The following is a 13961-nucleotide window of genomic DNA, read 5'->3' as shown; positions in this document are numbered from 1 at the left end:
CCTCGCTTTCAGTCTGTATAAACTGATGCATAAAAACACACAAATTTAATAAAAACATTGTTTTAATACACAACGAAAGAATATACAATCTGCCAGTATCCTGCATATTTGAGGCTTTGTGATGGAAACATATGGAGATTCTTTATATATTCATAGAAAACTGAAGGTCCCAGACCCGAGGCACATAAGCCCTTATTCAGTAAGCATGGCACAAGTCAACAGGAAGTAGATTTATTTTAAAATGATTTTGTTTAGGAATGCTTACTGAAGAGGAGCCAAAGACAAACATAAAAATGTATTACATATCCATGCATCATTACAAGTCGTATTTCTTCATTGAAGTGTTTTTCATGCAAAACTTGGCGAGTCCTTTATTTTGCAAGTAAATCTTCACGCAGTGCAGACCTGAGACTCTACTGCCATTCACGTTTAGGTCTTCTTCGCTGATGCATGTGAGATCAGTGGGATAACAATGTGTTAATACACATTTGGAGCTTTACTGCATGAACATGTGAGGCGACAGTCGTTTTGTTACACAGAAGCAGTTGAAGAGTGTCATGTGAAAAAAAGCAAAATGTCGTGGTATTATTTGTTGATTAAATTCAAAACACACATTAAAATTATTCATTTTTTCCATAAGCAGAATAGGTTTTTGTTCAGTGACGCACACAAAAATGCGATTGCACTAAGAGCTTGTGTGACAAACTGCTGATCATGGCGATGGTGGATTTAAGGCAGAGTGACTGTCTAGTTCTGGTAACCCACGTACACAAAACCATATTAAGACACACAGCCCGAAGTCGAGCAGCGCTGGAAGAGGCTGTTGTGTTCCAGAAGTCAGTGTTAACTCTGAGCTCCTAATAACAATTCAAATACAATCCTAGTTAGATTGAGATAGATGGAGGAATAAAAAAAAATATATATATAAAATAATTCATTTTTTTGAATACCTGCTAGACGATGGGCTTCTCAAGATCATGTTTATCATCAAGGTCTTCATCAGAGTCTACAGAAGCAAAAGATCATATTTAGTGAGTGTTTAACATCTCTGCCATCATACTGAACATGTCAGTTGTTTGCACACAACAAACGGGCCGAAAATACAAGTATGCTTCATTTCATACTTTCTCATATTACTAAAGAACACATAATTGTGTTTTCTGTGCTGTTTGTCAAAGCTTTAAAAAACTGAAATAATATTGTGAAAAAATTCATAGATATTCTTTACAAAAATATAAAAGTGAATAAAAATCGTATGGGTAAGTATTCATTCAGAAGCTCTGTTTACTAAGATGAGCAACAAATGTGTGAATAAAATCAGCCCAGTAAAGTGATCCCTTTTCACGCTGTGAATCTAAAGCACACAAAGGCATAGTAGAGTACAGCAAAGACATTTGCGAACATTTCAAATAAGCGCATTAAATATAAAGGAACACATAGCAATGTCGAAAAGTGTTTTGTTGCCCCAAATGGAGTGGATACTACTGATTTAATTTGTCACAAAGTGTAAAACAAATCAATCCACCAAGACATTACAAAGACAAGGCAATAAATAAATAAACAGAGCAAATTTAGAAATTTACTGAAGATAAATGAGTAAATCCACAGATTGATCTGCAACACTGTGAAATATCGGTATAACAGTAATTCAGTATGCAGTGCATGTATATGCAGATTTTCTCGTTAAACATTTCTTACCATTATCAATGTTTAATTATCAGTATTCTTTGATGAGTAGAAAGTTCTAAATAACAGCAATTAATAATTTATTAATACTTAATAAAAACGTAATAAACTTATTGACTCCAAACTTTTGAATGGTAGTGTATGTGTATGTATATATAAAAATGAATTTAGTCTGAATCAGTTAAATTCAGAGTAACATAATTTGTACACTTTCTTTATAAAGTCATTTAACTGACTGATCTAATTGTACCCCCCACCATAGTCCTCAATGGACCAAAAAGAAAGGAAAAAAGGGGGGGGGGGGAATGGGCAAACATTGTCAAAATGGGTGCAAGATATGCATAGTAGACATTAATTATTGTTTGCAAAAAATGTTGCGGATTGACATGAAAAACGCATGTTAAACTTTAAAGAAATGGAGACGAGTCTTAGCATCTGCTATATATATATATATACGTATATACATAGAGTGTATAAGATATAAAATGATAATGGCGCAAAATACACACTTCTTAATTTATTACTAGGAGACGTTAATGGTTTAAATATTTTTTTCTAGGTGCTATAATACTGCTGCAACACCTCTAAATACATTTATCCTTGAATATCTCTAGCGCTCACCGCAGTGCACCTGAGCTCTGACAGTGGCATTTCCTGGAAAATACATGTCTGTTACTGTTGTAAAAATGTGGTGAGAACATTATATCTCTCATTCGTAAGAGTGATCTCTGTTTAAATTAACTATGACTAAAAATAAAAAAATAAAACATAAATAAGAACAAAATGTCACACAGCCGATTCACTAATCTTTTAAGCTATCAAGCGCCAGAACCAGAAAAAAACGTTATTACAACTGTAAAATACATCATTTTAGATTCCCATGCAGCCCTGAGAACCATTTTCATGGTTGTCCGGCTTGTATTGGGCATTTAGTAAGCTATTACCTGCCATGGACTCAGGAGGAGAGTAGAACTGGCCTTCTGAAACAGGTCCTGGGTATAAAAGAGGTTCTCGATCTGGGACACTCTGCACTGAAAGATACCCTATCACACAGGACACACATGATTGCTAAAGACAATGACACTGACACACTGTAAAAGCAAACGAGTTATAACGTCATCTACGTCCATTAGCCTTCACTAATACCGCTTGTAAATGCTTGTCTCACTGTAATTAGATATTTGATTCTCACTGATTTCATCACCAGCTTCTTGGGGCAGGACTTTGAAGTCCAGCAGCCACGTCTCTATCCATGCCAAAATGAAGGAGATGATGGGTAACAAATACCCAAACGCCCCCTGAGACAGGAGCTGGACAAAAGAAGAACATTTTTGGGTCAATGCAAAAAGTGTGTAATTCTCAAATGTAAAAAAAGAAGAAGCTGAATATAAAAAAGATCTCATACCTTTGATACAACTACTTTCACTATTAAGAAACCAGTGGTGATTGCTGTAGTTATCTGTAATGAAGATATTATAGATCATTACATGAATCTATATTTAATCTTTTACATTTTTATAGATAGCATGTTATTAATGAGTAAAGCAATAGTGCCCTCTGGTGGAGGAATATAAAGTAAAGGCTGCCTACCGCAATGGCCCACCAATGACGCACTTTACACACTGCATACGCAAGAATCAAGGCTGCAAAGCGGAACACCGCCAAGAGCTGAGGAGAAAAACATACAAGCATAAGAGTAGGGTGACCAACAGTCCTGTTTTCCAAGGACATGTCCTGTTTTCACGTCCTGTCCTGGCTGTTTTTTATAAAGTGATGAAAATGTCCTGGTTTTCAAAAAACTCCTGGGAAAGATCAGCTTTACAAAATATAGATGGGCAAACAAGGAGGATGAGGAAGAAAAACAGGATAAAGAGGAAGAAAACTAAAGATATAAATATATTTTGTAAGTTTGTGAGAGCTATTTTTGTTCAATTTGGAGGTATTTCTTTTAGTTATTTATTATTTATATATTTATTTTTCTAATAAAGAAGAGACATTATTTCTATCATTATTTTTGAAACCTGTCATAATAAAACATGTTGAGTAACCTCTGAGAAGCCTATCTGAATTTGTGTCTTGTAATATAACAATTTTCTATCCATGGAGGCATAGCCTACTTTAAATGTACGGAAATTAATAAGGCATCTTTGAGTAAACTTCGAGTATCATTTGAGTATCTGTTTGCTGGGCCGAGTGTCCTGGTTTTTGGTAATCCAAATATGGTCACCCTACATAAGAGACGGCAAACTTTTGTACAATAGTGTATATTTCGACACACTTAAATGTGTTATCTACCTTTCCAAACCGGTTTATCAACATTTCATGAAATATTTGTTGCTTCAAAACTTCTGTTCAAAGATTGCCGTCAACACTTTCAAAATGGCATCACTGTGTATTTGCATAAATATAATCCACACAGCAACTTGCAGGGCGAAGTCTACAGGGTTATTTTCCAAATACCAAGCCGTCTTAAAAAAATGTTGACTTAATTTTAAACGCTGCATCAAACTAAGGCAGAAACTAAAGGATCTAAAACAAAGCTATTAAACACCAAAGAACAACTGAATCTGTATATCAAAGAAGCATCCCATAAGCATGTGACCCAAGATAGAAGGGTTAAAGAGTTAAATTTGGTCATCTTTTCCTCACCCACCATGTCGTTCCAAATCTGTATGTTTTTCTTTCTTCTGTGGAACACAACAGAAGATACTTTGAAAAATGTCCACATAATGAAAGTCAGTAAGGTTTGTTGTTTTGTTCAACAATGAACAAAAACATTATATGGAATGGATAAATCATTTTTCAAATTATCCTCCTCCACAGAAGAAAAATAGTCATACACCAGAGGTGTCAAGTAAAGAAGTACAAATACTTCATCACCTTACTTAAGCAGAAATTTGGGTATCTATACTTTACTGGAGTAATTATTTTTCAGACAACTTTTTACTTCTACTCCTTACATTTTCACGCACTTATCTGTACTTTCTTCTCACATTTTTAAAATAGCCTCATTACTCCAATTTCATTTCGGCTTGATTTCATTCCGGCTTGTCATCGTTCAAAAAAAAAAAAAAAAACCTATTCAGATAAATAGCTATCCGCTATCCGGATAGAGTGAATTCTATTGTGGTTGGATGAGAAGTATAAACATATACCATTCCGACACCCTATTGGTTTGTATGCGATCTATCGCACCTGCAATGTGACATTGTTGTTGTTAGCTATAGAATTTAGCATAGTACATACCAGGAAGGTATCAGGATGATTATTATTATTATTATATTATTATTAAATTATAGTTATTTTTTATTTTGTGATTAATCACTTGAATTAATCACTTATTGTGACAGCACTAATGTTTATTGTATATAGACATACATGGGTTATTGTTACTAACCCTGTCCTGGGTACACCAATTTTCTTGTCCGTTGCCCTCACAGATTCCTGCAGCTAAGCCTGGATGTGCATTTACATTCCAATAAAGGTTATTGATAACATGTCTGTGAAGTTTGACTTTTTGCGCCATTACAATACTTATAGGAAAGTAGTCATCATATCTTCCGCTCCATGAAACGGTGAAAGCAACATTAACATTTTTCAACATTAACATTTTAATATAACATTATTGTCATTATGGCCTTTAGAAATTTTTTTTTTTTTTTTGAGGAGGTGGGGCAGTGCACTATAGGCACCTGTGGCGCGGCCTAAGCTTTTGTCCTTAATGGGATTTTTTCCTTACATTACTTTTACTTTTATACTTTAAGTAGTTTTGAAACCGGTACATTTACACTTTTACTAGAGTAAAAAGCTTGAGTTGATACTTCAACTTCTACAGAAGTCTTTTTAAACCCTAGTATCTATACTTCTACCTGAGTAATGAATGTGAATACTTTTAACACTTTGGAACGAGATGGGGATAAGCAAATGATGACATTTTTAGGTATCTATCCCTTTAAGATCAATAATGAAGCTTTCCTGGACAGAAACCTTGTGGTTTGAAAGAGCCATGAGTGAGGTAATCTACGTTGAGAGAGAAAAGTCATCTTTGAAAAGGGAACTGTGGAATGGACAGGCCCTAAAATCTTACCACACCCGTTTCATCTTAAATCACATCTTAAATGTTGGTATTTTCCAGATTCAAAAGATTCAAAATAGAAATATATATATATATATATATACACACATTTAAGATGTGTATATACAATCGGTGTATGGTATAGAAAAATCATAGATTTGGGGACAAGACTTTATGTACATGCTAATTTTATTATATTAGTGTAATTACTGTTGTAATTTGTTTTTATTTTTAAAAATATTTTCTTATTTAAATAAAATGTTTACATTTTTATGAATTAATTCATTATTAGCTTTGCGTCGACTCACGCAACCGAGGGGCTTGTGAACCCCAGTTTGGGAAACCCTGCAATAGAGGGCAGCGTATTGGCCAATACTTACAAATATGTCAAAAAAAGATTTGTGGTAGTCATACTCCAACACCTCTTTCTTCAGTTGCTCTTTTATACCTCCATTGACCTGGATGAATATAGATGAAGAAAAAAATAATTAACAAAATGTTGTGCAGCTGAATCACTATTAAACTGGTGTTTATCCACATATATTTAAAAGAACTTAATAATCTCTAGAGGAGATGAATCTATCTAAATCACAACTTACATTAAGCTCAATGATCCACAGCAAGGTGACGAATAAAAGGTCAAAGGTCACGAATAAGCAAAAGGTTCTTCGGACATCGGAGATGCACTTCTTCTCTCCTGCTTCATAAGACTCAATACGGGAAGAAATGACGGTGGAGTTAATGTTTCCCACACCCCCTAGAGTGGCCCGGGACCCCACACTGCTGCTGCATTGGCTGTCCATGACTCGTCAGTCTCGTCCACTTATGTCACTCCATTCACGCTCACACTTCTGGAGAGTCAGACTCTGTAGTCATGCCTAGTTCTGAAAGGACACAGAGAGTGGATCCATTTCACACAGTGGTCAAAGGTTTATAGCTATTGCGGTTATATGATCAGGACTATTTAAGGACTAATAAAACATATTAATACCAAAGAAAGGACTAATAAAACCTATTAATACCAATTATAGAGTGCAACAGTTGTGTTACAGAAGTGAAAATCCCTTTCATTTTCTCCATATGGGAATTGATTTTAATCAATAACTTATTTAACTAATGGACCTACTACTGTAATCTACAACCTAGTTGATCAAAGGTATTTACTTTTGCTGAAGGCATCAGCCTGCTTTATTCAACTTATTTTTTTTAAGTAATCTTGTTTAACAGCAGAATTCTGGTGAAAGACTGTACCCCTACACCAATCGGAAAATCGAAACAATCAAATTATAAGAAAAAAAGTGCCTGTAAAATCCAATGTAAGCAAACACATATATGGGTATGTTGTTTAAACACAATATGTGTGTAAACAATATTTATCCGTTTTTTATTTGATCGTCATTCGCTATGAATCATGGGATTGTAGTTCCCTAACTAAAGACGTTAAGTACACTTGTACATTTTGTCCAATTTTCAGATTCTTCTTTGTGTCATTGTTGATTAACCCCATAGCTAATAACTCTTAAATAAAGACTTTTAAAACCTCTTCCAAAACCAAGGCTGAAAAAGTGGGCACTGTTGCACTCCATGCATCTCTGGAATACTAGATTCTGATTGGTCAACCGAGGCATTCCGCTGTAAAATAATGAATGTACAATAATGACCATTTCCCATGGTTGTCATGTATAAATGACAGCTCATGTGGAATGTTCTGTCACACCTGACACTTCGATAGTAATTACAACTCAAATCAATATTTTGTGTCTATATTATGTATTTGCTAACTAGCAGTGTAATAAGCAGGATAATGTATGATCATGATCAAAACAGACAAGAACTTGTACCTAAATTAAGACATCATGACAATCCTGAAAAACAAAACTATCAACCAAATGTCTTAAAGTGGATTCATCTTGTTAAAATCAACAAGGTTTCCTATAATGCAATTTTAATCACAATTGGAAAGACTATTGTGGAAAGTAAGTGAATATAACTAGGCTAGTCTTCATAAAATAAACTAAGCATGAAAATCTAGTCTTACAAGTCTTATCAAGAAGACCAGGAAGTAGCCTATCCCAGATAGCGTTTAAAAACAGGCAAGAGTTTATGAGAACAGTAACTATCTGTTTGGTTAGTGAAACAAGTTCCTCTGATGTCATTTACCGAAAAAGAACGTGCACAGAAATGTTCATGCATTGTTTGCATATGACTAAAGTTACACTGGGCAGGATTTTTTGCTTCCCCTAAAAATACATGAGAAGAGATCTGATTTCTTTATGCTGTAATTTATATAGTTATGGACTACCCTTAATAACAATATCGGACATTTAGCATTATTGCTTTATCTATGACTCCAGCTGAAATGGAAATGGAAAATGTAAGTAGGCCTATACAACCCAATTAACTGAAATGAGTTCGTCTGTGTTTATGTTGTGAAGTGTTTATTTCATAGCTCTGCCAAACCAATTTACATGAATGCTATGGGCTAGCATGATAATACAACAGTATAACAGGAAACCCAGCGAGAATTTCTCAAAATGTAAAACATAGTGTCATATAGCACACCACAAATTTATATATTGCTAACTAAAACTGTAACACGTGAAATAAGCAACCCTAAACTAACAATCTCTCTTGAAAACAATATATCCGGTTACACTTGAGGCAATCAATCTGTAAAACAGCAGCGGCTTCTTATTACATTAGCATTGCTTCATCAAAGTAAATGTGTGTGTTATCGATCATGTCGCTTACCTTGGTGAGCAATCTTATAAAAGTACGCGTTGCATTACAGTCAACCGATAAATCAATGAGGATCTATCTCACTGAAAATTCTGGACCATCTGATTCTGTTGACTTTCGTTTCAGTCAGAAGACAGGAAATAGTGTGATGTTGTTTTGGAAAGGGGATCCTGGGATATGTAGTGGAATCCGGAACTGCGTCATGCCTGCCCACAATTCTAATTTAATTAATTCATAGTTCTGCATCAAGTAGATATATAACAAACAACAACATAATATAACAGACCTATCTGATTAGACTTATTTGCTATAGAAAGCTTTATATGCTCATGCTCTAAAAGTCAACATTTGAATTAATTGAATTATTAAAAAAAAAACAAGTGGCATCTGCACACAAATTATGCTAGAGCTTCTATCAAAACAAACTTTACTCATTTTTGATTTTTAATCAACTAGTGTGTAGGTCATTTTAGTGAATGTGTGAAGTCAGTTCTCCTCAAATTCCCAAAAGAATTCTAGCGTTAAGAATGCTTTTGCATTAAATAAAAGCATTAATTGTGGTCCAAACACTTGTGTCTTCGTTTTAAACAATAAATCTATTCCATTCATGTTAAATGTAATGTTTATATCATTTAATGCAAAGACATACAGACATTTTAGTTTTTGAGTCACTATTCTAAGTTAATAAAGAAGCTATAAGCAAACATTACTTGATGACATTATGCCATTTCATTTCTTTTATATTGTTAATTTACAAGATCCTTATTTCAAACCTCTACAGACTGGGGAAAAAAAACAATGCTTTCATTAAACAACACAATCTGATGTACTCAACTACAGCTAACAAGTCTTTATCTATGCAAAACATTACTGGTTAATTGTCTTATAAAAGCTATATATTGTTAAAATGGATGTGTTCAACAACCGTGGTAGTGAGGTAAACAATTTTATTGAAATTCAAATTCTAGGTTTCTTCAACAGCTATAAACAAAATAAACTGTAAGCATCCAAACTGTAAACCATCCTAAAGGCTAAATAAAATAACAAGAAGATGAACAAAACATTAACTGCAAAACAAACAAAAAAGTAATAGGCTACATTAATCCACCCTGGATCAGCACAACACAGCCAAAAATGTGGCATATTAAAAACGAGGCTTTAATAATATGAGGCACAGTTCACACTGTAAATCAACAAGAACTAGTGAACTTAAATCTGACATTCATATTTAACAGTACCTGCACTCAATGCATGTGCTCTTTATCGGTGTAATATCAGTTCTTTAGAAGCTGTTGCTGTATTATGGTTAATATGTACTGTGATGAGTGAGGTATTCAGCAGTCGGGTGTCATCTTCTCAGACAGTGCTGACTGGCAGGTGCTGGGTGGGTTGAACACCTCAGGGTCACTGATGCCCAGCTGAAGGTCAAAGAAGCGAGTGGACGTGGTCACGCTACTGTTCTTTGTGTATGTCTCCTGCACAGGATAGCAGTCCTTCAAAGTGTACACGCCAACCCAAGCTTCATCTGTGAGAGACAGGAAAAATGTGCAAAGTTCAGATAATCAGGACCATATTAGAGTTCCTGTATAAAAATCAAGGCATATGTATTACGCAAAATTTACAACATAACTATGACAAACAATTACTTTTGCGGGCCGGTTTTCGATCAGACCATTCTTGAACTTCGATCATGTCTCCAGGTCCTCCAATGAAGTACTGGTCCTCATATGTGGAGTTCAGGGGTATATCATAAGGGTCCCAGGCCTCCGTTAGAGCAATCTTTGCACATTGCTTTGTAATTTCCTCAATCTGGAAAAGCACTCCGCTCTTGAACAAGTAGATGTACTCAAAGAACCTCAAAGAGAATTGCACAATACAAATAAATGAATGCAAAGGAAATTTACAGAACACAAGAACTGCGTGTGGTCATTCTAATTTTGACTATAATGGATCATCTGCATTCACACTATGGTGAACAACAATAGCTCAAACATTTCAAAACACTGCAAGCAAAAAATAAATGAATTAATAAATCTTACTTGGAGTTGGTATTTTCTGTATTGTTTTCCAGTACAACTATCTAAACATTCTTAAATCAAGATACATTTAATTGAGAAGCAAAACAACTGATTTATTCTATAAAATAAATAAAAATAATAATAATAATAATTAAGTGACTGTACACTTAAAAGCAAGACGAAATATCAGCCAATGGGGTACAAAAACATTATAATATTAAAATATATATTTGTACTGTTTTATAGGGTCCGTTTTTCAGTAAACAGGACTTTACGTGATTTTTTTCTTCTAAAGTAAGTGTATATCGATTTAAGAATGTTTAGATGTTTTATATTGGAGAACAAGACAAAAAATACTGAGTATTTCGAAGTGATAAGAAAACGTTAAAATATATTTCATAACATAGGCCTATGATGAATTCGTACTTTTTACAAGGTGTGTGTCCTGTCTTCTGCTCCAGAACCCTAATTCGCTGATTCTGTGCATCATAGGAGACCGCTGCCCGTGTGTTTAGTCCCGTGCCGTGGTCATATTGAACGGTCCGACCCTCCCACTGTAACGGCGCGAGGCAGGGCTGAGGCGCCGCCGCCGACGGAGGAGGAGAGCCCAGACACGGCACCATCGCGGACAATGACAATACCAGCGCAAAAACCACAAAGACTGACATTGCTGTTGGTGCAAATCGATAATTACATGAAATTTAAATATTGACACAACGCCTTTGATTGGAGTGTTTTTTTCCAGCCGCAGTGTTTGCGCTGGTGTCTCAAATCCACAATGAAAAAATACATCAGTCCAGGATTCATGTCACAAAACACGTGAGAAACACCGATTGGTCAGATATCAAACCCGTATGACCCGTATAAGCCCATATGATTATTTCCAACTAGTTGAAAATAAGTATAGTTTATTTGTATTACTAAAATCTATTAATATTATATAATTACATTTATTTATCAATAAAATAAATAATTATTGTTAATTAAATTTGTTGGTTTGTTTGTTTGTTTCTTTTTCTGCGAAGAACCATACGATTTCACCCTAATAATCACAAATGTTTTGAATCATCAATATTATAAATAATAATAGTTTGTATGATGACAATAATAATAATAATAATAATAATAATAATAATAATAATAATAATAATGTATTATTAGGCTATTATTTACATTTTTGTTGTAAGGAACCATAAGATTTCAGCATAATAAAAAAGCATTTTGAATTATCAAAATGATAAATAATAGTCTGTATTGTGGTAGTAGTCATAATAATAATTAGTTTTTTATTAGAGTTTACTTACTTGTTTTACATTATCGTAATAATTCACGATACAGGTGATTATGAAATACAAATATTAAATTATGAACAATAAATAGTTATACTTATCTCTGTTCACTGAAAGAGTGTCAGCGTATGTGCTATTATTATAAACTCCGCCATTTGCATCAGTTTGTTTACGAGATTTTGCAGGGACATCCAAACCACCAGATGGCAGCATCTATTGCAGTCAATACTTGTGACTGTAGTCTGTTTGTCTTTAATGTATGTTCAACGTTGTTGGTGTTTAATATGGCGAATTCCGTTCAACGTGTGTACTAAAGTCACGTTAATTTCACTAAAGAGACTAACAAAATGTCTGAATTGGCACAGAGTCAGTTTGAGTCCAGTGACGATGAACTTCCCGAGGAGGTCGCCTTTGATGCGTCCAAAAGTGCTGCTCTGAAGAGCGTTAAAGATGCACTGGAGTCGGCTAAAAGGTATGTGAGTGTGTGTCCACTGGCTTTAGACACACAGACCACATGAGCTTATGGGTTTTAATTGTCTGATTTATATATATATTTTTCTCTCTCTTTGTTTTCAGAGAAAAGAACCTATTGAAGGAGAAGCGAAGGAAAAGACAACAGCTTTTTCAAGAACAAAAGGTAGGCTATAGGGCTGTGAATAAGTTATCCCTAGGATGTCGAATAACTTACATTATTATTAGAAAAGTTTATATACTTTTACTTTTTGTGGATTACACAATAAACTGTAGATGTAACATAAATCCCAAAATCAAAACATAATGAAATGTTACATCTGTTGTTTTTCAGACGAGAAAACGTCTTCCTGAAGACCTCCTGGAGGAATTTGATACAGAACCCCAAACGTAAGCTCTCTAGATGAAAATATTCATTTTAATTCCTTTTAATCATTTTGGAAACCTAATAAACTGTTAATTTCTTATTTTAGACCTGCTGAGTTATCAGACAACGCCAAAGGTAATAATCAAAGGCGGTAACACCGGAATTTCTGTAACTTTACTAAAAACAATTTTCCTTTTGGTCATTTTAAATATTGAATGACAAAACTATTTTATAGATGAGGAAGAGACAAATGCCACGTCAGAAACAAACTCTAAAAGGTAATAATAACAGTAATTAGCTGTTTACATTCACCTTACTGGAAGGCTTCTTCATGTTATGTATAAATGGAAAAACATCTGATTTCAGTTTACCAGACAGTTACAGTGTAAAGAGAGTTAAGGATGAATCCGCTGCCAAATCACTGCAACAAAGCGCAATTGACTTCATTCAGTCGCGCCTTTATGGACCAGGGACCAAAAGAACAAGCAGTAAGATGATAACGTTGTGCTGTTCAGACCCTCTTTTTAAATCAAATTTAATAGAAAAACTAATATTTCTGTTTATTTTTCTGCAGATGCAGAGCTTCTGTCCCTCAAAATGAAAAAGGGTGCCAGACAAGGTGCATCTGTGGAGTTTGTGAATAAAAAATATGGTGAGTATTGAGATTTTCATATTTAACTACTATATTATATTAGTTTTATTTTGGAAAGCAACAGTCTGAGCGGTCTTCATTTATCTACAGGTGCCGACTTAAAAAAGAAGATCACAAAGTCCAATAAAAGGTTTATACACAAACATAAAATGGTTCCTTCCTGAGGTCTAAAACAGGAACATTTTAAGTATAACACATGAGAACTGTAACCTTGCTTAGCTTAGGAAGCGTAGCTATTGACATTATGCATCACATTTTACAAAAGGACACCTTTCATTTAGTACCTTTTCCGTTAACGCATAGTTAAAAAATATTATCAAATAAAATTCAGTCTCTGCTCATTCAAATAGAAATGACTATGATCTTCCATCTTGTTTAAATCAAAATAAAAAAAAAATGGCTGAAGCTGAATGTTCATGTTTGCATATTTACTGTACACTTCAATAAATGTAAACCTGATCTAAGGCCTAACATTTCTTGTTTTAGTTACTTTTTACATTCATTTGGCTATTGTAACTATATGACTGTAATGATCAAGTGGACAAATCATGGTTGTGGCATTTCAAAAAGTGACCGTGTAATAAAACTTATTTTGTCATTATTAATGCTCTTCATGGTCTTATTGCATACTTGTTTAACATCCAAACACTCACTGAAATGTTTC

General features: G+C 34.3%; 3 protein-coding genes across 4 annotated transcripts; 1 reads left to right on the top strand and 2 right to left on the bottom strand.

The window, feature by feature from the left end:
• Window positions 1-44: 44 nt before the first annotated feature.
• On the bottom strand, window positions 45-8650 carry stard3nl (STARD3 N-terminal like). Of its 2 annotated transcripts, none has more exons than XM_077230908.1 (9): window positions 8513-8650; window positions 6361-6645; window positions 6142-6219; window positions 3277-3354; window positions 3092-3145; window positions 2879-2996; window positions 2631-2729; window positions 951-1006; window positions 45-857 (listed from the first exon to the last, which is right to left on the bottom strand). In XM_077230908.1, the coding sequence occupies exons 2-8, from the start codon at window positions 6562-6564 to the stop codon at window positions 954-956; spliced, it is 684 nt and encodes a 227-aa protein (XP_077087023.1). In that variant the 5' UTR covers window positions 6565-6645; window positions 8513-8650; the 3' UTR covers window positions 45-857; window positions 951-953. The 2 variants fall into 2 exon arrangements, with proteins under 2 accessions (XP_077087023.1, XP_077087015.1); XM_077230900.1 differs by having other exon boundaries at window positions 2855-2996; window positions 8513-8642.
• A 460-nt stretch (window positions 8651-9110) lies between these two features.
• epdr1 (ependymin related 1) lies at window positions 9111-11339 on the bottom strand. The gene is made up of 3 exons (XM_077230728.1): window positions 10945-11339; window positions 10147-10355; window positions 9111-10025 (listed from the first exon to the last, which is right to left on the bottom strand). The coding sequence occupies exons 1-3, from the start codon at window positions 11184-11186 to the stop codon at window positions 9835-9837; spliced, it is 642 nt and encodes a 213-aa protein (XP_077086843.1). The 5' UTR covers window positions 11187-11339; the 3' UTR covers window positions 9111-9834.
• Window positions 11340-12040: 701 nt separating this feature from the next.
• nol7 (nucleolar protein 7) lies at window positions 12041-13902 on the top strand. The gene is made up of 8 exons (XM_077230462.1): window positions 12041-12279; window positions 12384-12444; window positions 12613-12668; window positions 12752-12780; window positions 12881-12923; window positions 13012-13133; window positions 13220-13297; window positions 13388-13902. Exons 1-8 carry the CDS (start codon window positions 12155-12157, stop codon window positions 13459-13461), a joined length of 588 nt encoding a protein of 195 aa, XP_077086577.1. The 5' UTR covers window positions 12041-12154; the 3' UTR covers window positions 13462-13902.
• Window positions 13903-13961: the final 59 nt, after the last annotated feature.

This window comes from Siphateles boraxobius, unplaced genomic scaffold (genome assembly GCF_051911475.1).
Source record: "Siphateles boraxobius isolate OS27281-9 unplaced genomic scaffold, OSU_SipBor_1 1, whole genome shotgun sequence".
In the NCBI taxonomy this organism is placed as follows: Eukaryota; Metazoa; Chordata; class Actinopteri; order Cypriniformes; family Leuciscidae; genus Siphateles; species Siphateles boraxobius.
Note: the sequence above shows the minus strand (reverse complement) of the source record. Positions and strands in the feature narration are given on the sequence as shown.